General features: G+C 43.1%; 1 protein-coding gene across 1 annotated transcript; it reads left to right on the top strand.

Annotated features, from left to right (window-relative positions):
- The first annotated feature begins 282 nt into the window (after positions 1 to 282).
- LOC147887303 (Metallo-hydrolase/oxidoreductase superfamily protein) lies at positions 283 to 27225 on the top strand. The gene is made up of 11 exons (XM_087394687.1): positions 283 to 324; positions 934 to 1114; positions 1201 to 1555; positions 7975 to 8110; positions 11350 to 11477; positions 11752 to 11899; positions 15873 to 15978; positions 16191 to 16249; positions 17310 to 17345; positions 26442 to 26551; positions 26671 to 27225. The coding sequence occupies exons 3-11, from the start codon at positions 1380 to 1382 to the stop codon at positions 26726 to 26728; spliced, it is 957 nt and encodes a 318-aa protein (XP_087250813.1). The 5' UTR covers positions 283 to 324; positions 934 to 1114; positions 1201 to 1379; the 3' UTR covers positions 26729 to 27225.
- The last annotated feature ends 405 nt before the right edge of the window (positions 27226 to 27630 follow it).

Raw genomic sequence — 27630 nt, forward strand, 5'->3', positions numbered from 1 at the left:
GAACTCACAACACTCACAAGCCCTTCAAGAAGGCTATGACCTAAATGAACCAATCAAAGTATAGGGCTCATGAAGGCTATCACCTCAAAAGGAAGCCATCAAAGTATATTCTAATAAAAAGGCACCATTAGAGGCGGGGAGGGCCTCCCCTGTGCATGGTATTCCTATTCCCTTGCATTATGCGATAGTGAGGGATTCCCTTCATTATTGCCTCCTTCTCTCCCTTGACCTATAAGAAAGGGCACCCATTGTCCTGCAAGTAAGTTGCTCTCATGATTGCTACCCCTCCTCCCAAGCCAATGAGATCGTCTCTCTTTCCTCTCTGTGAGTTTCACCCCCTCCCACTCTCACATCCACTCCAATAAGGCAAATGGAATTTGCATTCTTTTGTTAAGGAGGGGATAAGTATCATTTTTCAGCTTTGTGTGACTCTGCCTTACAGATTTTGGACACTCCATGCCTTCATTAACTACTTTCTATTTTAGTTTTGCTCTTATTGAGTATATTCTCTCTCTCTCTCTCTCTCTCTCATCAATTCATCTCTTGTATCGATATACTCCATCGCTCCATGAAAGCTAAATAAATATGTATATGGATTATTGAATGAATGTGCTCCTCTCTTTTTTTACACTCACACACCCACACACACATGTATGGGCGCGCAAAAAGAGTTTCCACATTGCTTTGCGTTTGCAAGCGGTTGCATTAGAGCACTAAAACTTTTCAAAGGCTGTGGGGAGGAGCTTCCATGGGAGGAGGTGATGGAGCAAAGTAGTCATCCATTCATCGTGACAATAGTTTGAGTTTGGGTGTAGGAGTGTATTTCTATTGGCTTGTAATTTTTGTGAACACTGCACTTATGTGAGTTCTGTTCTAAAGAATTTGCCAAGACTACAACTCACACATATAATTCTGGAATTCAAACTTCCAAAGTTTCCGGCAACTCTGCATCTTCACGGTACGTGAAGCTCCGACACCGACTTTTCCTCTGTCCGAACATCCAAAGTTTCCGGCAATTCTGCATCTTCACTGTACGTGAAGCTCCGACACCGACTTTCCCTCTGTCCGAACATCTCCGACACCCTCTTTACTCGCCTTTCCTGTGGATCTACAGGTTTTTCACCCTCCTCCCTGCTTGCATTTGTAGCATTGTCAAGAACCCACATTGCATTTGACGAGATTTCTGCCTCGTCGCTGCAGATTTTCTTGCTCCTTGCTTTTTTTGTGGCGAGAATCCATGCAGCAGTAGATGTCCGCAGATCCTGTTTGATCCGCATGCTGAGAAATTTCATCCGCTAGACAGCATTCCGGCTTAGCGGCGACTGATGCTTGTCAAGATCGCCTAGGATCGAGGCTGTCGCAACCATTGTTGTAAAACGATGACAAGTAACGGGGCTCTTTCTGATTTTCATGGCGACTCAGAGTTGATTATATTGGGTTCTGGCTGCTCCTCAGGGGTACCCAGTCCAAGATGTTTACTTCATCCCGACGATCCACCTTGTTCGGTTTGCCATAGTGCAGTCGCCACGCCTCCTGAAACGAATCGAAATTACAGGTTTTATTTTCCGCCTTTACTTGCATTGCATCATATAACCAGGTTCTATTTCCTTTACTTGCTCATCAATTGCATCATATCCTCCTCCACCTCAATTAAAGAAACTAATCTTATCAAATTCAATACCTTGTGACCAGCCATATGAATCGTGAAGTTAACTCCTTAACCCGACTGACTCAGAATTTATTTTCTCCTCTGTATATCGGTTTTACCCAAGACGTAGTTAGGTCCCCCCATTCGTACATATGGGTGTTTGTATGAGGAAAAATCGGAAGCTCCAGAAAACATCTCCTGCAACTTGGAGGTCGAGTGTAAACAAGCCTGTTTAAAACTTTATCATCCACTACAACTGCAACAACCTATGCGACTAAGAGGAGGATTTCCAGAAGCCCACCGTTCGCACACAATTTTCCCTCTACAGGTAGGGCGGAGTTAGAAAGGCTCTTGGTAGGTAATTACTCCTGTTCGTAGAGATGTTGCCTCACAAGTTGGGCTGTGTTGTGACGATATAATGTATGTAGCTCGCTCGCTTCTTTGAATACTTGTATGTACATGCAGTGAAACAATTCCAACTCAAAATCATCACATCATCTATGTTACGGTACTACAACAGGGCTTTGAAAACATACGACCAACAGACTCTGTTCAGAATAGAGCCTCACGCTTATACCCAGCTTGATAAGCCAGTCTTTCTCTTTCGCTTTGATAGTGTTTCCATGTGCAGTTTCTTCATCATCTGTAAATCCTTCAGTGATATGAGCTGTGTGATGACCTGCTGGCACTGTGATCTGTATGAAGGGGATAAGTGTTCCTTCTGTCATGGGGCATATTTGTTCCTTCTGTCAGACAATGGGGCAGTATGCCGTGCTTATGTCTGGGCTCACTTAACATGTGAAAACAAATGTAGACGATAGGCAATACTCATATCAGAAATAAAAACTGCAAGATAGGCAAAGCGAAATGTATGCTACTCAATGTGAGGACTGGTCAAATACAAAAGGCTGCACTTGCACTACCTTTAGCCACACAAGGCTGCAAGACTGAGCACTCTCTATAACTGCATTGCCGTGTGCCAATGAGTGAGCCCATATGGCTCCTTACATGCACTTGGGAGGGGCAGTCCCAACCCTTTATGCTGGCCGACCAGCCTTCTAGAACACAAACTTAGCAGATCTGGCCGACCCAGGTCTAGGGCCAACCCTGCTCATCATCTACTCTGACCAGCAGAGCTGACCTAAGCTGGCCGAACCTTCCTCTGCATTATATGTTGCACATGCATGTAAATCCAAGATGAATACCATGGTGAAGCTCAATTGCACCTCTCATTTGGGGTGCCTGACAGGTGGGGCATTGACCCATAATTTCTGACACCTTCTGTGCTTCTCCTTTAATGGAGCACACAGATATTGTCTGTAAGGGTTTTCTCCTGCATTCTGCATGGTTTGCACAACGTAATAGGACTGTCTGTGCACCATCATCTTCCACTGGAGCTCTGATTGCTGCTAGTTGTAGCGATTTGAGCAAAAGGGGCTTCCAATGAGTCTCAGATCTCTTTTGCTGCAAGACAGAAACAGGTCTCTTCCTCTGATGATCACTGTTTGTAGCGCATTCATTTTGATACCCCACTTACTTTTCTCCTGAGATTTGCTGAGTCACTTATCCATAGACAGCATTCCAAAAGTACCACCCAAGCTAGGTGTGAATTTTCTTCATTGAATTTACTGAGCACTGAATGTGAATTACCTGAAAAATCTTCATTGACTGAAGCTTCAGATCAGGGCTTCCAGGTTCCTGCTGCTGCATGCACACAAAAATCCTTATTGACCACTCCTCATGTTCCTCATGGCTCTCCTTAGACATCGCAATGCTACTCAAAAAAGCCAAATACTTTAGATTGAGCTACAATTCTATAGTTCCTTGTGGAGTCGATAGTCTATCAAAAAACCAAAAGGCTGAAGCTATGAGGATGATTCTGATTTCTCAGTAGGTGCGACCCTTCTAGGGGTCCCACATACACACTCTACTAACTAGTATATTCTGAGGGGACACCACCCTTCATCACAAATTTCTAACAATGCTAGTATTACACAATGCATGGCCACCACCTCGTGATCCAATGCATGGCTGCCACATACTAACATAACTACTAGCTCAATTGCCTTTTCGTCACATTGAAGATTCGAAACCCTTTCAACACCTATCATTTGCCAGAAAGAGAGGACCAAAGCCTCAGTTTGTGGAGTGAAATGCGGCACCTCCAATTCTCAAGTGTCATATTGGCCATTGATGCATGAATCTTTGATCAAGGAAGCCTCTGTTCTTGCACTACCCGATCCCACCCGGCCTTATGTTTTAGAGGCCGATGCGAGTGACTTTGCGATTGGGGCAGCTTTATCCCAAGAGGGCAGACTTGTAGCTTTTGAAAGTGAAAAGCTAGATGGCACTCAATATCGTTATGTGCTAAAGGTTTGGAGACACTACTTGTATGGTTCAAAGTTTCTTGTATTGACAGATCATCAGTCAATAAGTATGTGTGTGACGGGTCAGAATTGAGGGGAAGAAAGGCTAGATGGGCAGAGTTAATGCAAGATTTTTATTTTGAAATACGTTATTGAAAGGGTTCCTTGAAGGATGTCTTAAGTCGAGTCAAGTTTGTAAATGCTATGTCATTTACGAAAATATCCTCAGACCTATTTCAATCCTTGAGAGGGCTTTGCGCAACTGATAGTCATTTCAGTTCTTATTGGCAGAAGCTCCAGGGTGGGAGCTCCATGGTTGACCAGGGCTTAGGAATTGTGCCACCTATGATACAGGCGGCGGGAGGTCAGCTGATGATTAGGAACGGCTTGTTGTTTCGAAATGGAATGATATGTGTACTTGATGTTTCGGATCTTTGATCCAAGATTATGTCATGATGCTACTACTAGTGTTGGACATTCAGGCATACATCGGACTCTGTCTCTTGTGAAACATACCTTTTATTGGCCTAAGATGTGTGCATTAATTGAAAGCTATGTGGTAGGTTGTCGGGTTTGTCAGGTTACTAAGGCAGAATGCCTTAGAAGCGTGTGTTTATTACAGCCATTGCAAATCCCAGGTAATAAATGGGAAAGTATTTCCATGGACTTTATTACGGGTTTGCCTAGAATATGCAAGAGTCATGACTCCATTTGGGTCATAGTTGACCGTTTGACAAAAATGGCTAGGATTTTACCTACTCGATCGACCATATCAGCTGTTCAATTGGCTCACGAGTTTGTGGACCAACTGTTTAAGCTATATGGTTTGCCTTCAGACATAGTTAGTGACCAGGACTCTAAGTTTTCAAGTAACTTTTGGACAATTGTTTTTGAGAAGTTGGAAACTACTCTAAGTATGAGTTCCTCAGTTAATGCACAATCTGATGGTAGCACAGAAAAGGTTAACCAATTGGTTGAAGATATGCTTTGTGCAAATGTTTCTAAGAGATAGTCTTCATGGGAAGATTATCTCCCTATGATAGAATTTGCTTACAACAGTGCAAAGCATTTAAGCACAGGTTACAGTCCTTTTATGCTTATGTACGGATTTCAACCAAAGTCCCCAGTTATGGTTGGGTTCAAGGGAATAAACAATGATGCTGCAAGGACATTCTTGCAAGGCATGCAAGAAATGTTGGAGTCTGCCAAGGAGTCTATTAGACCTGCCCAAGATGGGGATAGATTTTGTGCTAATAGACATCGCTCACCCAGAGAGTACTCTGAAGGGACGATGGTATATTTATGTATTCCCAAGTATCCAAGAGCCTAAGTATTGGTTTGGTTTCGAAATTATCCCCCAGATATTGTGATCCGTTCAAGATTATTAAAAGAATTGGACCAGTTGCATATAAACTAGAATTGCCTCCTGATATTAAGGTCCATCCAAATTTTCATGTCAGTCGACTGAAAGAGTTACTGGGTGTTGATGATCAGCTCGTTTCTCCTCAAGAAATAATAGAAGTTACTGATTTGACTTTTATTCCACACGAACCTGAGAGTATTCTTGAATTTCGTGAAAGACAGATCAGGAATAGAACTATCACAAAATACAAGATCAAGTGGAAGAATCATGTTGAGGAGGACGCAACATAGGAGACATTACCTAACCTCTAGAGGACATTCCCAGGTTTTCTTACGAACTTAGGAGTGAGTTCTTAGAGGAGGGGAAGTATGTCATGTGCACCGATTGGTATCTGACGTGTACTGAGGTACACGAGACTAGCTCAGGTAGCTTGGGGAGGCTTAGGGCTAGGTAGGCTTGATTCTTAGGTTGAGTGGCAAGGGTACGAACCAAATTTAGGTCTTCGCTATTTTTGGCGCATTGGGGCTGAGCCTATAAATGGGGCCCAGAGGTTCAGTCTTCAAAGAGTGCCGATTGGAGGAAGTCTAGTTTCCTAGTGCTAGGTCTGATCTTGGATTGAGTTGCGGACGCGCGCCTGCATCTTAGCGTAGCTCAAGGCCCAGCAGTAGATCCAAGGCCTCTAGGCGCCACCTGGTGGTATGGGACAGGGGACGAGCATTTTCTGAGCGAAATCTTCCGAGCGTCCGAGCGAAGGAAAAAAAAAGCTTCCAACTATGCATAAATATGGCAAAAATCGATCAAAAGAAAACATAGTTTCACTTAGAAATATGCAAAGTATTATACCAATGCCTATTTTATACAAAAATCTTTAGGTAAATCTGTAGGAATGGTGAGAGCATAATGGGATGGCTTTTGAAGAAACCCACATGTAGAGTAGACTTCTCTATGAAAATTCCCTTATGATCCTTCTTACAACTTTTACTTAATAGGGGGTGACATTGAAAACCCTCTCTCAACCTATCTTCATGAAAGAGTTTCTTCAAAGAAAACTCATTGAAGCAAGCCATCCAGGTAGTTTCGCCAGCGAAACCCCTTTGAAGCAAGTCTCCCAAGGTAGTTTCGCTGGTGAAACTACCTTGGACAGCACTTTTAAAAGTGACATAACTTTCATATCCAATGTCCAAATATAGTCATTCAACCACTCAAATTGATCGGAACACCCCATTTGAGCACATCTATGAAGTTATATTTTGGAAAATCTTCCATATATAGTATTAAATATTACATGTATTTTATGAGAGTGATATATAAGCCCAAGTTAATACTTATTTATAGTAATTTAAACTTCTTTAGAAACATATCCATAAATATGCTATAAAAACACTAAAAAGATATTGCCATATGATATAAATGTGTTAATAAGTAATTATATATGCATAGTATTATTACATTGAGAGTGATTATGAGGAATGTTTCTTAAAGGAATCAACACTTTTTTAAGGTAATAACAGGGGTACAAAGGGATGTCTCTAAATAAGAAAATTATGTTGTGTAAAAATGAATGAGTGACTAGTCTGTATATTTTTATGATAAAGGGATCTAGTTCTAGTGAAAATAAAAGTGTAAAAACCATGTTTCCTAAAGAAAAACATTTTTAAAAATCTCTTGAAAAACACGCTCGGATAAACCTGCTCATAGGTTTTTGCTCGTAAAATTGACGCATCCGGACAGGGGACACCAGGCTGGTCAAGATCTGGTTAGGAGTTCGTGCCAATAGCTCAGCTCGTGGCTCGGAGGGAACATCTCTTGATTCGGGATCATATCTCGTAGATGTCATGGTTGGGTGGTTAGCAGCCTACTTAGATTCCTGATGTTTGGTGTGTTCTTGTGTTTGCTTGTAGGTCAGAGGTTTCAGGAGTGCTGGGGTCATGTCAACTGTTGCAATGGAAAGCCATCGTAGAGAGAAGTATAATTTAGGGATTGGGTTTTTCAAAATTACTCTTTCATATTCTCTTGTGAAGGGATTTCTTATGGATTTAAGCTTTTTTTTGGGGGTTCCTCTCTTTGTTTAGAAAGAGGTGATATTGTGCTGTGCATCATAGATTTTTGGGGACAAGTTGTTGCATTCGTTTTAATTGCTGTTAGGGAGTACTAAGCAGGTTTTCCAATAAGCCCCGGGAGAACCATTGGAGGGCAGGGATGTGGGTGCTGAAATACATGTAGAAATTGGTACATGATAAGAAGTTCATCACATTGGGGGGGGGGTGTGTGAGAGAGAGAGGGAGAGAATAGTGGCCTTCATCGTGGCCAAGTCTTCCCCTTGTATAGAAAATGAGGTGCAGATTTGTATGAATGCATGAAAAATTAAGATGGCTTCTATGCTCGTGATGTGCACAACATTTATGTGTGATGTGATGTAAGTATGGTTAGCATGCGAGCTATGCTATGCTTGGTCTTCAGTGATCCTGAAGTTGATCCTTAGGTTTAGGCTTGTGTCAAAAGAATACCTGAGAGATTAAGTGCTATTTTACTGCATAATGAGGACTCAAATGACATATCAAGCAAAAGGAAGCTTATGTTTGCTCGTGTTTCCATAGGTGCAACACATCCCTTTTGGTCAATTTTGCACATGAAGATGGTCAAAGAAAGTACATCCAGATTGATGTTGGAAAGAACTTCAAGGAGCAAGTTATACGCTGGTTTATACGATACCAGATTCCGCATCTAGATGCTGTAAGCTTGTTGCAGCATTTAACTTGTTGAAAGTCTCTATAAAAGTCTCCTTGGATACTGTTCTGTTCAAGTAAGGTTGTAATGTCAGTATGGAAATAGCTTTGAGTTGATAAGAGATTCGCTCTGTCTCAGTCCAGATTTTTGGTTGCAATCAGAATCAATCCGGTTGCCACCAATTTCTCCTGCATCATAGCAACCTCTGCATGTATCACTTCATCCTGAATAGAAACAGGTCCTTCATAGTTGGCTCTTTGAGGAGCCATTTGACTTTGCAAGGCCACACATTTTCACTCAGCCTTGAGGAGGATTTCAAGACAAGTTGCTAAAAGGCTAATATGCTCAGTTCCGAGGTTAATTCAAAGTTACTTCACAGCCTCTCAATTCAAGAATACTAAAATCTTGTCCACACTTCACCACCTTGATTAAGATTTATAATGCAAAGTCAATAAAGCCAAAGCCTAAAGGGGACTGGACTGCTGCATGCATTAGGGGTTCCCAAGTTAGATGGGAAAATATCTGCATGGATTATGTGGTTGGACCACTTTCCATCGAACTACAAGATCATAAAGTCATCCCATCAACGCTTGTGTAAAATGTTGCTCAAACATGTTTTGAATCTGACTCAACAATCAACTTCAGTGGAAAATTTTGTTGATACCAAGCTTTAAATTTTATCCCGCTGATCATCAGAGGCAAATCGATGGAACAAGGAGGATATTTTAGTGTGCGTATAAAGGGCATTTTAATTGGGAAAGGTATTTACCTTTCTTTTGTTGATGATTGGATATCAATAACCAAGTCCTTAAGATTAAGTTAAGGCATTGCTTGATTTAGTGTTGATAGTAGAAGGTGCTGTGGATAACTAGAAACCATATGAAAAGTGCTTACCAAAACATATTAGTTTGTGACTTGTAAAGTCATAGAATCCATGAGGATACTTGGGATTTAAAGACCATAAGAATGGGATTTTAATACCAATATGATAAAGGAGACATTGTAGTAAGCGGACAAATTAGTTCCACTTAACAATATGTAGACTGCTCCCAATCCTTTTGCAAGCTGTACGCAAAAAACTTCTTTTTCAAATCCTGCTGTATTTCAGCCTTAAAAGATCAAAGAGCTGAAATATGTTTTTGGGTTTCTTGTTGTTGGCGGGTTTCTTCCCATAACTCTTCAACAAGTAACATCTTGTGTGCATATTTGACAAATTGCTTCTTTGTGGGAGCTGCCTGCTTTGGAGCAAGGGCTGGCTTCTCATGTCTTGGCACTGCAGATCTTCGTATCCACCATGATGAGGTTATGAAAGATTCACTCACACACTTCATACAATCATGTACACGGACAAATCCTAGGCTAGACCTAAGGCTCTGTTTCAAGAGCTAACCAAATAACAAAGTGGAAAGGAAGGAAGCTCTGATACGTGTCAGAGTTGTGTTTACGCGGAAGCGTTATATTCCAGCACACTTTGAAAAATTAAATAGGCATGAAATTGAAATTGAATTTAAACCACAAAAAGATTAACATCCATCACATAGAGAGGAGGCTTTAAAAAGAAAATAAATGCCAAGAGTGATGATAGAACAATAAGAGTAGCTCCAAAAACCCAAAATGCAGCAAGACCCAACCCATAATAGTCCTAGAAGCAAATCACAATTTAGGAATAAGTATCCAAGTCAAGTTGTTTCTGCTCTAGAAGGATTCCTACTGTAAATCATCAGCCTAAAAGGTGTCTTGGAACTTGAAATCTATAAATAGTCTATAGAAATCGTCTTGGGGTTTTCTTGGAAGCCAAACCGAAGCAAGATCTATCTTTTGTGTTGTCTAGGTGTAAGCTCTGGCATGTATGTAGCAAGTTGAACTGAAATCATTACAAAATAGGACATTTTTGTCCTAAAAAAGTAGACAAAAGTGATGTAGAAAGTATAAGGCATTGTAGGAGGAGCAAACTGGATTAGATAGATCGAGAACAGATTTGGATGAGGAAGATATGCCCGAAACATATTCAAGAGCGCTCGAAACAACAACTAAATGACCTTATATTTCATCTTAGAGGGTGAAAACGAGTAGGATGATAGTCTGTTGTGGGGTTAACACATTGAAACAGACTATCGAATTAAAAAGCTAGATAAGTAAATGAACCTTGGTGGAGGGGATCTCTGTGGAGCAGCCATTGGGTCTCTCCACACAAGCGTCAGCATGGAAATACGAAGATTATCTATAGATGGTGGCTGCCACTTGGGAAGTGACATCATGGACCAGTTACCCAGTATGGTTCAGATGGAGTGTGAACAATTGTATCAGATTTGAGAAGTCATGTACCACACCATGCCTTCAACGTTTTCCTAAGCACTCTTTTGAGTGAGTAAATGAGCACATTCTTTGAGAAGTGGGTTGCGGCTCACATTGGCTCGTTGCGAGGGGTATTGGAGAACTAGGGTCTGCGGCCCACATATTAAGACTCCCAGATGAATTGTGCCAAGGGGAGTGGCACTGTAGGAGTGAAAAGCGGAAGGTAGAGGCTGCCATGTAAGGGTTCCATATCAAGGCCCTAATCGGCAATGGGCAATCTGTTTAGATAGTCACGGGCATTGGACATGCCAATTCACGGAAAAGCCGTTCACTAGTTTCCTGTTCCAAACCTTTCTTGTGATGAAGTTATCAGCAAATTTTCTTGTTTTTTAAACCACATATCAAGAGTGTGAAACCTTGATTATGTAAGTCATAGCCTTTCATATCATACAGGAAGGGACATCCTTTTATCATCATATTCACATATTTGGAAGGTTCTTATACTGGATGTTGAGGTCATGGAATGTTGGTATGCACTCGAGTTGTCTTTTTAACTGAGTTTGGTTTCCTAACAATGCCAAACAAAGTTATTTTATGCTTTCTTTGCAGCAAGCCAATTTGATTGGCATGTCATCGGGTGAAATGTTTTTCTTTTCACATGTTTCACTGTGCCTTGTTCCTCCAACGGTCAACCCTGTTAACATCCGCATAAGAGTGCATTATGATGATTAACCCCTTTTTTTCTTTTATCTAGATTTCCCTTTGTAACTTTTCAGAAATGTTGCTCTGCAAGGATTGAAAAATCCTTGGAATGAACATGCCGTTTAAATTTCTTTTAGTGGTAGCGAACATTAGAAGTAATGTATGGTTCTAAATTCTTAGATGAGGTTTTCTCTCTTTTAGCTTATTACATTTTTTCTGTAAATCATTTGACTTGGGATGCCATGCAGATCATACTGACACATGAGCATGCTGATGCTATATTGGGCCTTGATGATGTTAGAGGAGTACAACCATATAATCCTGACAACCTCATTGAGCCAACGCCTGTCTTTCTTACGCAGGACAGCATGGAAAGGTTCCATCAATCCCATTTCATTTGCACCGACAAACACTTTTTTTAAAATAATTTTGGGCAATAATGCAAAGTGTTAGGTGTACTGGTTGGCTTCTTTCATATTTAACACCATTTGTCAAGTCTTATTCTGCTTTATTAAGATCTCCTAGGTGGCGCCATTTAGTTGTTGGTTAGTTGTTATGCTTATTCATTTGTTTGCTCTTTATGTGAGTCTTCTCGGTAAATAATCTCCTTGACCTTTGATGGTATGTTGAAGCTACTCTTAATTATTTAGTGTTGCAGCCAAATTCCCATACTTGGTGCAGAAAACTCTGAAGGAGGGCCAGGAACTAAGAAGAGTGGCTCAATTTGATTGGAGAATTATTGATAATCAGTGTGATACCTCTTTTCAGGCAGCTGGTTTATGCATAACTCCCTTGCCGGTAAGTTGATCTTTTTTCCTGCTATTCTTTTGTCACATACAAATCATTATTGAAATTCTTTCTTATCAATACAGTGGCATTGTCTGATGAATAGGAAGAGCGAGAGATATATGAGAAACAGGATTTCATCCAAGCTATATTCAAGTGGTTGGAATTTAGACATACAAGGTCATATAGACTACAAAGTGCAACAAGAACATAAACATTTCTTACAATATTATAGATTGAAACTTGAGAAGTTATCTTAGTATCTATCTAATAATTGCCTATAGGCGAGCAATGATCTTGTAGCTGCATGGTGAGTGGGGAAAGATGGTACATACAATTTTGTCACTGTTATGTCCAAGGATGCAAATGGTTGGTAGACTATTAACAGAAAGGACAGGGAAGCTAGAGCACAGGGGAAGTGGGTAGTATATAGATATCGGGGGCCTATCATCAAAGAGAGGAAACCATTCCACAGAAAATTCTCTCACTGTTATGTCCCAAGGATGCAAATGGATTGTAGACTATTAACAGAAAGGACAGGGAAGCTAGAGCACAGGGGAAGCGGGTAGTGTATAGATATCGGGGGCTTATCATCCAAGAGAGGAATCCATTCCACACAAAATTCTCTTGTTGGAAAGGTCACCTCCCCATTTGTAAGCCCCCAAATGAGGAGAGCGTGGGGGAGGGAGACCTAGGGCAGAAGATGCCCAAAGAAGAGAGAGAGAGGGGGCTGCCACATGGGCAGCACCTCACAAGAGAAGAAGGCTGCAACAGATGGCGCGAATTACAGTGCAGATGGCGGGGACAACAAGCCCTAGATCTGACCTGGCAGGGTGCGATGACATCAGCAGTGTACGGAGCTGCACATGTGGTGGAGAGAACCTGGCAGAGGGCAGAACCAGCAGGCCTGGTGGAGCAGTAAATGGGGCTGACAGTGGGCAGTGGCATGCCTTATATAGGCTGGGCCCTTGCCTAGATTGGAGGGCCAAAAGCCCTAGAAGTGTGGGCCAAAGGGCCCTAGTTTTGGAGCCCTTATTGGGCTGGTTTTGGGGCAGACTGGTCGGCCCAAACAGACCAGCCAGTCGGCCCATTTAGGTCGGTTACTTCAAGGGGCCCTTGGGGGCCTATAAAAACAGAGGCCACAGGCCTCATTTCACATCCAGCAGAGCAGAAAGGAGCAGCAGAGCACAACCCTTGGGGCCTACATCCAGAAGCTGAAGGACTACCAGTGTTGCTGCAGACTTAGCTCAAGTGTGGCTGAGACTTTGGCTGTCTTTTAGGGCAGCAAGGAGCTGAGGTCAAAGGACGGAGAGTCCACATAAGCTCGAGGTGGAGCACGCGGGCTCGAGTTTAGAGATAGCCAGCAGATAGGAGAAGGACCTTGTGGTAAGATCAGAGGACCACACCATTGGTGGGACTCTGGATCTATCTCTCTTGTATTGTTCCATAGTTTTGGACGGAAATATATATTTTGGTGGTTTCTCTATCTGGCCGGTTCATTGTCTATTGATGAGTCTGCACATCTATTGAATGCACATAAGTAAAGAAGTTTGTGATTCCACACCCACACTACACTTGTGTGAGCTCTTGGGTATTACTATAAGTCTTCCGCTGTGTGTACCCTCTGTTGGGTCATTCATCTCTCACTGTTATGTCCCAAGGATGCAAATGGATTGTAGACTATTAACAGAAAGGACAGGGAAGCTAGAGCACAGGGGAAGTGGGTAGTGTATAGATATCGGGGGGTTATCATCCAAGAGAGGAAACCATCCCTAAACAAATAGGGGTGCGTGCCTGGGGACCATCAAGACTCTAATGATAGGAATGGTGAGGAGCTGCTATGGTCCTCTGTAGGCTACTTTTATTGAGATCTTGCAGGTTAAGGACATGATCATTTATGTTGAGCTGATGAATTCATCCACTTCCTATGCTACCGCTCATGTTTGTGCTCATTTTAAGGCCTTACAAGTGAGCATCTAACCTAAATGGATTTCCAAAGGGTGGAGCATTCGTTCTCCAACACCCACCTCAATGTCTAGACTAGGGACTGTTGCCTAGGTCCACAACCTCCTAATTCTGTAACCTTCGTGATCTTCGGAAAGCCTCTGTGAGATTTAGGATCATCAATTGATATACCAAACATCTCCAAGATAAGCATGCACTATATGAGAAGTCTCCTTTTTGGAGGTGCTCATTCTAGTGGCTCTGATGCTTGTGGAACCTCAAAACACTTCTTGTGGTTGTTCCTCCTCTTTGTATTTGCTCTTTTACATCCATCAAAGCTTCAACACTTTCCTATGTTTGTACCTTGGAAGTTGTTTTGGGATGTGACTACGATTACAATACATACATGGAAGGGATCTTCCTTTAGAACTTGCTGTCATATCTTTCGGTTCTTTGCTTCTGCTGCTTCGAATGCAGCTTGCGGTGACCTGCTTGCTCCTTCAACTTCCCTCCTTTCTACTCTACCACATGGGGTTTGCTGGGTACCATTCCTCCACGGGTCTTCATTTCTTTTGTCAATTGCCTTTCGTAGGGTAGTAAGTCGTTTTTTGTGATCATTCAGGTCGGTAACTACTATGACTTGGTATCCGTGTGGCGGCTTCTATGGTTTTTTGCTTCTTTTGGTCGTGCCCTCTGTGCCCTAATCATTACTCTAGGAACGACTTGCACCCTCTGTGGCCTTGTCATGACCTTGAACTGCTTCTTCTGTGCTACGCTTCCTTGGCTGTCTTCGTCTTTCTTTGAGGAGTTGTTAGTTTGGCTTTGCTTTTGGAGCCGTCTCTTACTCCTTTTCCACCAATTGTCGGTCGTAACCTTTCCTTGACTCCTACCTATCCATACCTACCTTCGCCGTCCTTTATAACTAGCCTACTCTTACAATCTCCTTGTATATCCTCTCCATACCCTTTCAGACACTCTTCCTACTGAAGCAAGGCACCAACCAACCCTTCCCCAGCAGGATCGCCAAATGTTAACTTGGTCGCTTCATTCACCCGTGTTTCGAATTTGTGGACAAGTGTTGCATTGCTAAGGTGGCGGAGTGGTATGAGCGAGAGAGATATGGAGTATTCAGTTGGCGGTTTCCTAATGCTATTCGCAACGACTTACTGATGTGTGTTATGCACTTGGGTTGGTTTGTCCTTCCCTTCTCTGCCTTCATTCGTTGTCTTTCGCCTTCGTCTTTCGTCTTTGGAGTTGAAGCTGAATTGTTCCTTGGTCTTGTTCACCTTCGGCTAGATGATGCGTTTGTCGGCTCTGTCTTCGTTCTTGGTCTTCGATCGTGATCTTCGGCCTTCGTCTTTAATGTTAATGCTGCTTTCTTTTAGGGTTAACATAATGAAATCTTCTTGCTTTACTTCCACAACTCGTCCAATACATCTGCGAAGTTTGTAAATGCGAGTGGGAAGTTGGGCAACGTGACCCAAACTAGGGCCTTAGTTGGCGTGTGCTTATTGACTGCAAAGGTAGTGGTCTATCTCTCTAGATCCATGGGGTGTGTGTGCATGGTCCATAGACCCTAGTTCATTGCCCATGTCGCTATCTTAGGCTTGCCAAATAAAAAGATCACAAAACCACTTTTAAGGTAGTGTACATTTCGTACTATCAAGCCTTTTTTGATCCAAAAGTTCCTTGACCCAACCCTCTGAACATAGCTGGGTTACAATAATAGGATGATTTGAATGGACCATTTATCTATGACACAATATAAGTCCCTTTGTCCACAACTACTCTAAGAGGCCGGGATATCAAGATAACTTGATATCTCCAATTGCCAAGGCATGCTACATACATATTTTCCAAGGTTATGATATTCTTAGAATGAGCAAGCCAACACATTTAATATTTTCCATATTGTTTTCCTAATGTGAGCTGAGTTGATTTTAAGTGATCTTATCAAGTAGATGATAATTGTTCTAAAGCTATAAATGGACCTTTTGTCCCTAGTTCTTACAATCGAATTCATCACTATGTTATTGTGTAGGTGATGCATGGTGAGGATTATGTTTGCCTTGGATTTCTTTTTGGGAGGAAGAGCAAAGTGGCTTATATCTCAGATGTATCACGGATCCCTCAAACCACAGAGGATGGTACGATGATTTTGAGAAAATTCTGCTCATTTTTTCTTTAAAAAAAGATTTTAGATGTCCCTAGTTGGATGTGATTGCATTACGAGATTACTTGTCTTTGCGCGTGGCTTATGGATTGAATTTTCATTTGTGACTATTTCATGAGCTGTCAATATGTGTGACTTCAATTGGTTGATAATATCTCACAGTTTTAGGTTATGTGTGTCATGCAGCTATCTCAAAACATCGAGGTAGGCAAGTTGACTTGCTAATTCTTGATACACTATACAAGGTTACACCCATTCTCTCCAAGTTTTATTTGCTTACTTTCTAAAATTTAATATAATGAAAAGAATCCTTGCTAGTTTGTTGTAGCTGATCCAATGACTCACCCATGGGGTAGGAAAACCCTAGAGGTAGTGTGAGTGGTTTAGGATGGATAATTCTTGGCCAACAATGGAAGGGTACATCTAGTGTGAAGTCTACAATGGAAAGGAGTCAATGTGCGAATATATAGTCCTAGCTTGAGGCTATATATATATTTGGCATAGGGGACTTAGTGCATGGGTACGTTGATTAGTACTTGGACAATGGATCCTTGCTAGTGGCATGGTAATGGCTAGCAAAGTAGTTCAATGCTTCCTTCATGGAAGGGGCTTATGTAACATGGGAGCTGGAGGTTTACGGAGCCGTGGATCTTTCCTATGTGACCCTATGGTGGGGTGGCAAGTTCCAGATATTGCACTAATTGGTTCGATGATGTGAATGGTAATTAGATGACTCAAATTGGCATTGTTTTGCTGATATCAAAGGATATATTTGACAAGTGAATCAAAGTACAGTGGCAGCCTCAGTTGTCACATTTGGGTGGTTTTATGGGGCTGTGTGCCCGTGTAAGGAAGAAGGGGTAGGGCAAGTGGCTGTTAAGGGACCGGCCTTTTTTTCCTCCAATGCTTGAGCCATTGTAAGTAAAATTGCCATAGGCAAGGAGTCCACGAAAGCCCTTGTTGGGGGATATAACTCCTGGTCCCATGCAAGCAGGGTGCAGGAGGAATGAATCGTGATGCTGTTTTCCTAGTTGAGGGGGCTTGCTCCCTTGGAAATACCCAAAGGGACCAAGTCTTGTTTCAGCATTGGGTGCAACAATAAGGCTTGTGTGGCTGCCGGGGTGGATTGCGTAGGTGAGTTGATGCTCATGTGCAATAACGATAGAAAGAAATATCTTAGAATGTGTCACATCATTCGAGGTTATCTTTACAGAGTCCTACTTTTAGGCAGGTGTTCTGATATGTTTTTCTAGTTTTCTTAATGTTATCCATGTATTGGCTCTAATATATTGTCCTTCTATGCAGGTTGGACCTCATAATACCCACTTCTGTTTACCTGAGGTATACAACTATTCCATTGGACCTTTGTAAACATGAATCGATGTCATGAAGCAGTTTCTTCTTTTTCACCCTTTGAGGTTGAGACACATGCAAGGCCTGGTGTAAATGTAATAAGCTCCAAGGGTAAATCAATAATCAGCAATCATTAACTTACAATATGTAAGTGAGCTAAAAAACATTGTGTAAAAAGGGAGAAGAGGCAAATATGTCAAATATTTGATCTTTGTGCGTGTCGTGTGTGTGTGCATGAGAGAGAGAGAGAGAGAGAGAGAGAGAGAGAGATGTATTAACGTCCACGGGAGGCCTCATGGGCCTATGGGACAAAGTACAACAAATGGAAAGAAACTCAGATAAGGCACAAAGGGCTGAAGCAAAGGGCGTCCTAGGGCCCTTGCTGAGTGCTATGCTAAACTTAACTATATGGCTCAAAATCTCAAAACAAAAATTGGAGCTGGAAAACTGAGAAAGCTTGGACTCAATAGCTGAAACCTGGCACCGTGGTGGCTTTGCGGCGGGCTGCAAAGATATCTCGGATCTGCGTCTGTTGGGCTGTCTCCCACTGTGGTGGAGGATGTGGTCTCCTTAAGCTTTGTATCTGAAGATCTATATCAAGAGTGACGCCTCTTGTCTCAGGCAGTCTTCTCCAAGGAGAGCGGAGATGGGTCGGACCTCGATCATGCATGCCTTGGTCGCTCTTTGTGTTGTGCGTGGACTCTGCGTCTCTTGCTTGGCAATACCATGTTCTCTCTCTCGGCTGATCCATGCTGCCCACATGTCTCCTAACTTTTCCTCCTCCCTCCCTCAGTGGCTCGGAGCCGTCTCGAATGCATAGAAGTTTGTGACATGTCGCTGTGATCGGTCTACCTCTGCATCTTGTGGTGCTTGTTGTTGTCTGATCTATCGTAGTAGCGTCGCTCTATGTCATCACATCTCGATCACATAGAGCCCAATGCAGACCTGATCATGGAAGTGAATCAGTCGAGAGAGTGGGCCAAATCCCTACTACTCCTGAAAGAGGCAGTGATAGCCTCCTCGGATCTCATAATAGTCTGGGCTTGCTTGACAAAAAATATTGTCTTGTTGGAATTTATGGAGGAGAGAAGGGCTGAAATTCCTTTTGTGAACTGAACCTATGTGAGGCATGAGGGACATATAAAGCACACAGCCCTTCACACTTCAGTTTCCGTGCCTCCCACGCATCGAACCAAGCACTAGGTCCACAACACATGGTCCTCAAGTACCCCAACCTGCCCTTCGAACCACGTTCCCAAAATCTTTTCCCAAGTGGTGTAATGGGAAGCTTCTTGTTTCCGGTTATGAGAGGGAAAGGTCACGGTTTAAGGGCACATTCACATGAAGGGGGGAACAACACCGGGGGAGGGGGGGGCACTCTGACAGGATGCCCGTTGGAGGCAACAGGAGAAATCCCAAAGCTGCCTTCCATGAAATCTGCCAAAAATCCAGAGTTCCCTTTCTGTAAAAACCAGAGTTCCCTTTCGCAGCAGCACACCTTGTTTGGGGCAAGTCTCTGTTGCAGCTATCTGCTATATAGCTCCAGCCCACCGCTTCTGGCCTTTGTTGGAGAAGGGGCTTAGGCACAACTCAACCCTGGGATGGCGCAACTGAAGCTTAGGATGGTGCAACTGAAGCTTAGGATGGCACAAGCGAGCAGTGAAATCTGGCACATCTTTTGGCATTGTGGCGGCACGATCTAGCAGCAGGTCTTGGGATTAGCGGGCTCTCTCAGGTGGGGGAGAGGGCTGAGGGATAGGCGGGCTGAGAGAGCTAGGCGGGGGAGAGGGCTAGGCAGGGTCTGAGAGACCGAAAGACCGAAGGGTCTATGAGACTGAAATAACCTGATACAATGGAACCTCTATGTGGGGTCACACCCAAGACAATTATAACACAGGAGTACATAAAAATATCTGAGCCCATGGAAAAGAAGGAAAACTGTGGTGTGACATCACTGTGATGCTCCTCAGGAGGTTGGCGGAGGGGTCAAGCCCAGGGGGGGAGTGCGGCAGTGTATGAGGGCTGCGGTGGCATGAAACCTGTATTAGAGTGCTGGAGATGGTTGCTATATGTGGTCTCCTAGCTATGGCCCTGCTTTGGACAAGTGCCATTGTCATCCCTGTCAGCTGTGCCTCCGATCTGGTGAGCATGGAGGGAAGGTCCCAAGCCTGCCTGATACGTGCCTCAACCCACTGGTGAGTCTGTACCTCAACCTGCTGGCGATTCTATCATGTCTCTCGCTCCGGTCCCCAGCTCCGCTGTCTCCTTGGGACAGGTACATTGAGTCTCCTTAATGATGTGATCACTCCCTGACAGTAGCTGTTATGCTCTAGCCGGGATAGCATGACCTCGGATAGATCGGTGGGCATTTTCTCTTAGATGACCAACTTTTGTAATAGTTAATGTGCGTAATTGAAATGGTCAAGAGAAGTAACTGCCAAGGTCCTAGGTGAGGGCGGAATGGCATTGACTAGATAGTTGTGAGTGCGAAGGCCTAGGTGCACCTAAATGTGCAATAATAACAAGGGGCAAGTGGTTTTTAATGTGCCCCAAGAGAGGGGTAAAAAAAAGGTGCACCAAGTGGAGAGGCTAAAATGTTGACATTTGGCAAGGAGAACTATCTAGGGAAATGAGGGTCTCATGGATAAACATGAATGAAATAACGCATGTATCTGTTGATCTACTATCCACGAGAATTTGGCTGGGTGGAACAATCGTATGCCATCGCCCGTGAGTTGTATCCACGTATGGAATAGAGCTTCGTAAATTAGAGATAGAGTATATAACAGTTGGTATCAGAGCTCAAGGCAAGGAAGAGATCATGGGAAAGCTGACGTGCTGAATGGGAAAATGGCCACAGTGGCCTACAAAGGCTGTGCGTGAGAAAGAAGCGTGGCTGTAGTTGTGGGCAGAGAAGAATCGATTTCAAGATCGATGAAGCAGTGAGAGGTGACGCGGGTCAATACAAGCAGGTTGATGGAAGCCCGTGAGGTGCTGCGCGATGGCCTGGGAGAAGAGATCGACGTGACATGGATATTCGTCGGTGAACGCGTTGGATCGTAATCAATGGGTTGCGGCACCTTCTTTAATCAGAGCATATTTTACCTTATGCGATGTTGACGAACAACAGCGTGCAGATTTAGGAGGTGGACGAGGATGAGCGCAGGGGACGTAGCGCAGCTGGCAATATACGATTTTGGAGCGGGATGATAGTCTACGTAACGTGAAGGCGTTACGTCAATTAATAGCCACATATCTGATCTGCAGAAGCACCGCCTGCGAGGCATTCTAAGGCCTCTGCACAGCCTATTGGAAGGGACTTCGAAGGGGAACTGTATGTCTGAGAAGAGCAGCCGGGATCGTTGCGAAACAACCAGGGAGCCCTTTCTTTCCATGCAATTTTTTTTTCCATGCAGTTATTTCTGTACCGTAGAAAAGAAAAAAAAAAAAAACCCAAGGAAAGCAGAACAGAGTGAAGGGTGTATATATTGGTTATTTGGGTTTTAGAAAAGACTGGAACCCCCCCCCCCCCCCCCCCCCCCCCCCATCTTCCATTGTGGAACTATGGAGGTAGAAGGACAGAATTCAAGGGTGAATCCTAGTGAGTCTAGAGTGCAGTCTACACAACAGATGTCACATCATGCAGCACCTACATTGATTGGTAGGATTTCGATATTAGAGGATGCTTTACAGCAGATTATGAACCAGCAGCTTCAAGTGTATGCTGGTCAAAATGAGATCAGGGAGATGGTGCAAGCCTTGTCGGCTAGACCGTCTAGAATTGATAAGGGCAAAGCTCCAGTAGAGCCAGAGCCCAGTATACATTCCTTAGAGCGCGCAAGGGTCAAAGTGCCTAATATCGCTAATTATAGACCGGAGAAGTACGCTGCTCGGATGACCGAGCGCAGCTCTGATGTGATCGAGGTTTGGTTACACAAGTGGGAAGAAGCCTTCGCCATTTGTGAAATTAGATCCGATCTAAAGAAAATCCGCGAGGCCACACACCTGTTTATTGAGGCAGCGGACAGATGGTGGATAAAGCAACAGAAGGATCAAGTTGCTCCAACCACCTGGGAAGGGTTTAAAGCTGAATTCAAGAAACACTTTCTCCCACCTGATGAAGAATCCCGAGCTTGGGATGCTTATAGAAATCTTCGTCAGAGGAGTCTGTCAGTGGCAGAGTACACTGACAAATTCAGGGAATGTGTCATGAAAATAACAGACCCTCTCCCTATGTCAGTTCAGTTAAAAGACTATATCTATGGACTGAATGACAAGATCAAAATGGAAGTTCGGGCTAAATATGTGACTACATTAGATGAATCTATCGCAGTGGCCCTGAACTATGAGGATGCCAGAGGCAGATCTGGTGGATTTGTGCAGGTAGGGACTCTGTATGAGTACCCGAAAAAAGGGGGATTTCCGAGGAAATGGGTTTCAAAGACAAGTGTCTCGCAGCCAAGTGGCCAAACCAAGCAGGTGAAGCTGGTTGAGGGACCAGTAAAAACAAGTACCACCATTGGGGTGAAAAGGAAAATAACTCCAATGGCAGCCCGGGCTTGGTCAAAGTCCTCGTTGACCCCTGAACAAAAAGAGAAAGCTAGAAAAGAAGGATTGTGCTTCGGTTGCCTTCAGCGACATCAGTGGAAGGATTGTCCACTGAATAAAGACTGTCGCACGGCTAATATGATAATATCTGAATGCGACGTAGAAATGCAGGAGAGTCCCAATGCGGAACATATGCAGATGCAACTGGCGGGACCTTCTCAGAGGTTAGTACCTTGTTTGTTATGTGTATCTGTTGCTAAGTTAGTGACGAGTGCACCTGATAACATCCTATCTAAGCCCGCAGCAACGGGGTATACAGCCTTCAATGATACGGAGTTAATTAAAATGAAAGAGCAAGTGGCCAGTCATGATGTCATTGTATTGTTTGACTCGGCGTCAACTCACAATGTGATTAACTCCAAGCTCGTGAAGAGGCTGAAATTAAAAACAAGTCCATCTGACTATGCGTATACAGTCAGGATGGCAGATGGAAGTTCAACTGACGTATGGGACCAAAGGGTTACCTAGTTGGAGCTTCGGATTCAGGACTATGCTGAGAAGCTTGATTTTGAAATGACCAAGCTTGCTCATGCAGATATAGCCCTGGGGATGGCGTGGCATTCTAGGAAGAATCCAGCCATTGATTGGAAAAAGCACGTATATCAATTCAAGATGAATGATGTGCTTTATGTCTTGCGAGGTGAAAAAGATATACCTCAGGGACCGCCGTTGGTTTCCGTGATGGAAATCAGAAAGGCTCAAGTAGAGTTTTTATTCCTTTGCACAGCATCGGTAGAGCCGGTGGATGATTTTTCGGCTAGCACTGATGTTACGCAAAGTGGTGAGATGGCCAAGCTGGCTAATCTTATAACAGAGGAGTTCTCTGAATGTTTTAGGGATGAACTACCTTATGGGTTACCTCCAGAGCGGAAAGTTCAACATAAGATTGAACTGATCCCGGGGGCAGAACCTGTAAATAGACCTCCCTATAGAATGAGTTTTGCTGAAGAGGCGGAGGTGCGTAGACAACTGGAAGAATACCTCAAGTTGGGGCAGATTCAACCAAGTTTCTCACCTTTTGCTTCGCCAGTGACATTAAAGAAGAAAAAGGATGATACGTTTCGCCTCTGTATAGATTACAGAGCATTGAATAATATCACTGTTAAGCACAGGTATCCGATGGCTTGGATTGATGATTTGCTAGATGCATTACATGGAGCCGTGATTTTCAGTAAGATAGATCTTAAGTGTGGCTACCATCAGATCCGGATTAGAACCGAGGATGTACATAAAACCGCTTTCAGGAGCAGGTTTGGTCATTATGAGTTTTTGGTAATGCCCTTCGGACTTACCAATGCTCAAGCGACCTTCGTCATGCTTATGAACGATTTACTACGTCCGTACATCGGAAAGTTCGTAGTACATTTTATTGACGACATCCTGATATTCAGTAAAAGTGTTACTGAGCATCGTGAATACTTAAGGATAGTGTTCAGTACTTTGAGGAAAGCCAGTCTTTATGTGAATAAAAAGAAAACTATACTGTGTATGGTTAGGCTTGAGTACTTAGGGTTCATAATTACTCCACAGGGGGTAGAAATGGATCCGAAGAAAGTGGCTGCGATACTAACTTGGCCAATCCCTCAGAGTCTGACCGCGTTGCGATCATTCTTGGGATTTGTCCAGTTTTATAGAAGGCATATCAAGGGATATTCCAGAATAGTATCGCCATTGACTGATCTGACCTCGGATAAAGTACCTTTTATTTGGGGACAGAATCAACAAGAAAGTTTTAACACCATAAAACAAGCTGTGGTCACAGGACCGGTGTTAAAAATAGTTGATCCCCAGAAACCGTTGTTCCTAGAAACCGATGCAAGTGGCATTGCGGTAGGAGCAGTTCTCCTTCAAGAGGGAAGGCCAGTAGCCTTTGAAAGCAAGAAGCTTTCTCCCTCTCAAAGGAATTGGCCAACTCATGAATTGGAGTTGTATGCTGTTATCCATGCTCTGAAAACATGGAGGCATTATTTGTATGGTTCAGAGTTTTATGTGGATGTGGATCATGATACTCTGAAACATTTTTGTAAACAGCCTGACTTGAGGGGCCGCCAAGCTAGGTGGGCAGAGCTCATGCAGGAGTTTAATCTAACGATTCGGTACCGAAGAGGAAAAGATAATAAGGTGGCTGATGCGTTGTCTCGCATTATGCACAACCTGAGTTTCACGGTATTAGAGAGTGCTCTAATGACCGAGATAAGAGAAACTCAAAAAGTGGACGAGTTTGTATAGAGCTTATGGCCTAAGGCTCATGTGTTAAAACCTGGGGAAAGTGAAAAGGATGACCTGGCATCCAGAAAAGGCCAAACTTATGCAAGATATACCATAAGGGATGGTATGCTAGTTAGAAATGGCAAGGTTGTAGTACCTGGTCAGAATGATCTCAGGCAGAGAGTCATTCGACAGTGCCATGATAGCCCGTGTGCGGGACATCCAAGTGTCGAGAAGACATATGATCTCGTGAAGCGAGATTTCTTTTGGCCAAAGATGAAAAAGCATATTCATGAATATGTGACACGGTGTTTCTCGTGTCAGGTAAGCAAGGCCGAGCGGGTGAAGCCACTCGGACTTTTACAGCCCTTGGAAATACCACTAAGTAAGTGGGAGAGCATTTCCATGGACTTTATTGTAGGGCTACCTGCAACACAAGGAGGGTATAATTCTATCCTTGTGGTGGTTGATCGTCTAACCAAGATGGCTCACTTCATTCCGACTAGAGAGTCTGTTAGTGCCCCGCAAGTGGCGGATTTGTTCATTAGACATATATTTCGTCTGCATGGATTGCCTAGATCCATAGTGTCAGACAGAGATGTTAGATTTACTGGTCATTTTTGGACAGCGGTATTTGAGACACTAAGGATTGAGTTGGGAATGAGTAGTGGGGATCATCCTGAGACGGATGGTCAGACGGAGAGAGTCAACCAGACTTTAGAGGATATGCTGAGGGCATATGTGTCATTGAGGCAACATACATGGGACAAGTGGTTGCCATTGTTGGAGTTTGCCTACAATGATAGGAAACATTCCTCTACCGGGTTCAGTTCGTTTGAACTGAACTATGGCTATAGACCAGCCAATCCAACTATAGTTGGAGTACCTCAGAAAGTGCCTAGTGCCGCGAACTTTGTAGTTCAGATGCGGGAGATGCTAGCACTTGCGAGAGCTAATATCCGCCAGGCTATGGATAGAGCCAAGGTATATGCGGATGAAAATCGGTCTATAAGAGTATTTAAAGAAGGAGAAAAAGTTTTTCTCAGAGTTCCTTCGCACTCGAAGTCGTTGACTTCAGGAGAGTGTGCTAAGTTATCACCTCGATACTGTGGGCCGTGGTTAATTCTAAAGAGAATAGGCAGTGTAGCCTATAAATTGGAATTGCCACAGGGGTGTAAGGTGCACCCGGTTTTTCATGTTTCGCGCTTAAAGAAATTTTTGCATACAGGTGACTCACTAATCGAAGGTGTGGTTTTGTTTCAGGAGATAGAGGATATTGCAAGGCGTCAACCAACAAGAATCCTGGACCGAGGAACAATGCAGATACGAAATAGGAAGATACCCACGGTGTTGGTTGCATGGCATGGTCAGCCTCTATCGGAAGCTACTTGGGAATCCGTATACCAGTTACGGAGAGCGTTCCCAGATTTCATCATCGAGGACGCTGATGCTTGAAGAGGGAAGGAATGTTATGCTCTAGCCGGGATAGCATGACCTCGGATAGATTGGTGGGCATTTTCTCTTAGATGACCAACTTTTGTAATAGTTAATGTGCGTAATTGAAATGGTCAAGAGAAGTAACTGCCAAGGTCCTAGGTGAGGGCGGAATGGCATTGACTAGATAGTTCTGAGTGCTAAGGCCTAGGTGCACCTAAATGTGCAATAATGCCAAGGGGCAAGTGGTTTTTAATGTGCCCCAAGAGAGGGGTAAAAAAAAGGTGCACCAAGTGGAGAGGCTAAAATGTTGACATTTGGCAAGGAGAACTATCTAGGGAAATGAGGGTCTCATGGATAAACATGAATGAAATAACGCATGTATCTATTGATCTACTATCCACGAGAATTTGGCTGGGTGGAACAATCGTATGCCATCGCCCGTGAGTTGTATCCACGTATGGAATAGAGCTTCGTAAATTAGAGATAGAGTATATAACAGTAGCAAGGTTCTCCAACACTTTGGATGCAAGTATTGTAAACTTGTCTGTTTTGGTGTCATCCCTGCCCCCAACTCTTCGTCTCCCTGACATGAGACAACAGATGCAGCATGTTTTGGCGAGAGTGACATGATATCTTTAGCTTGCCTTATTTTACATGCAACTAGAAGTATCCCTGTATTAGAAAGATTTCTAAGTTTTGTGGCATATCTGCTTCGTGAGGAGAACAGTACAACATATCTTGCAGATCTGAGTTGTCTTTTCTTTTGGTCAAACTGTTTATGTTTAAATATGGAGAAACTATCTGATCATATATGCCATGACAAAATTGCAGAGTTTAGAAGCAGTTAAAAAACTACAGCCCAAGCGTGCACTGTTTGTTGGAATGACACATGAAATCGACCATGATGTAGACAATGAATACCTGCAAGCATGGTCGCAAAGGTACTTTCTTCAAGGAGTCCTACCCTTATTGCTCCTGTATTTAATGTATTTTGTCATTATTTTGTCTCTTCGGAAGAATACATTGAGTTTTGGTCTTTAAACGGCTTTCATGCATGCAGGGAAGGAATTGATGTACAGTTAGCATATGACGGACAAAGAATTCCAGTTGATTTGTAATTTTCCATCTGTCCTAGGCTATACAGATTCAAGGGTTTCATATTATGTTACACTTAATAGCATCAGAATCATTCCATATGAGATCTTTTTCTCGGATTATACCCATGTTACAGCAATGTTTCCCTTGTGATGTGCACCAAATTTTCTTATTTGAGGTTGCACGAATTTCTGGCACTATTACCTTGTTGTTCCAAACATTCCCTGTAGAATTTGTTCAATAAGTGGATCTATGGAAATTTCAGTCATATAAACTGCGTACAAATTTTCTCCTACATTTAGACTCAAAACTTTCCTTGTAGTTGTTAACCAAGTATTTCAATTGGGAACCTGAGGACATTGCCAACAAAGCTGAAGATTTACTAGAAAATATTATCTTCACATGACAACGTAAGAAAGTCATGCCAGCCATCCCGTCATCATCCCCTCTCATAAATCTGTGGACTATACTAATCTGTGGATACTGAGGTCCATCTCCAGGACCATGATGCTTCTTGTTCACCTGTATGCATTTTGTTCATTTAACTTTTTGTGAGTTTAAGATACCCATTTTCTTTCAAATGGTGCTATAAGGGGATTCAACCTGGTCAATTGAAATAGGTGTGGATTAGAGTAACAGATCCATGGTTTCACGGCTGAGAATAAGCTTGATGAAATATTGAGACATGAAATGGGACTCATATCTGAGACAGCCACTCTTTGTGCACTGGTTCAATCAGCAGATGTACTAGCATGCACATATACAATCGCATTGACTCCCGCTCCCGTTGCTACCCAGCAATGTGTCATACTGTTTATGATATTTTGTTTAAAAACAGGCTGATCCTGAATGCCGTCTGTAGTGTCCAGCTATACCCTTATCTGTAAGAAGATGTTTTTGACTGTTTTCAAACTTCAGGAAACCT

Source organism: Dipteris shenzhenensis, chromosome 23 (assembly GCF_047967505.1).
Source record: "Dipteris shenzhenensis isolate YYH24624 ecotype China chromosome 23, Dip_SZ_1.0, whole genome shotgun sequence".
In the NCBI taxonomy this organism is placed as follows: Eukaryota; Viridiplantae; Streptophyta; class Polypodiopsida; order Gleicheniales; family Dipteridaceae; genus Dipteris; species Dipteris shenzhenensis.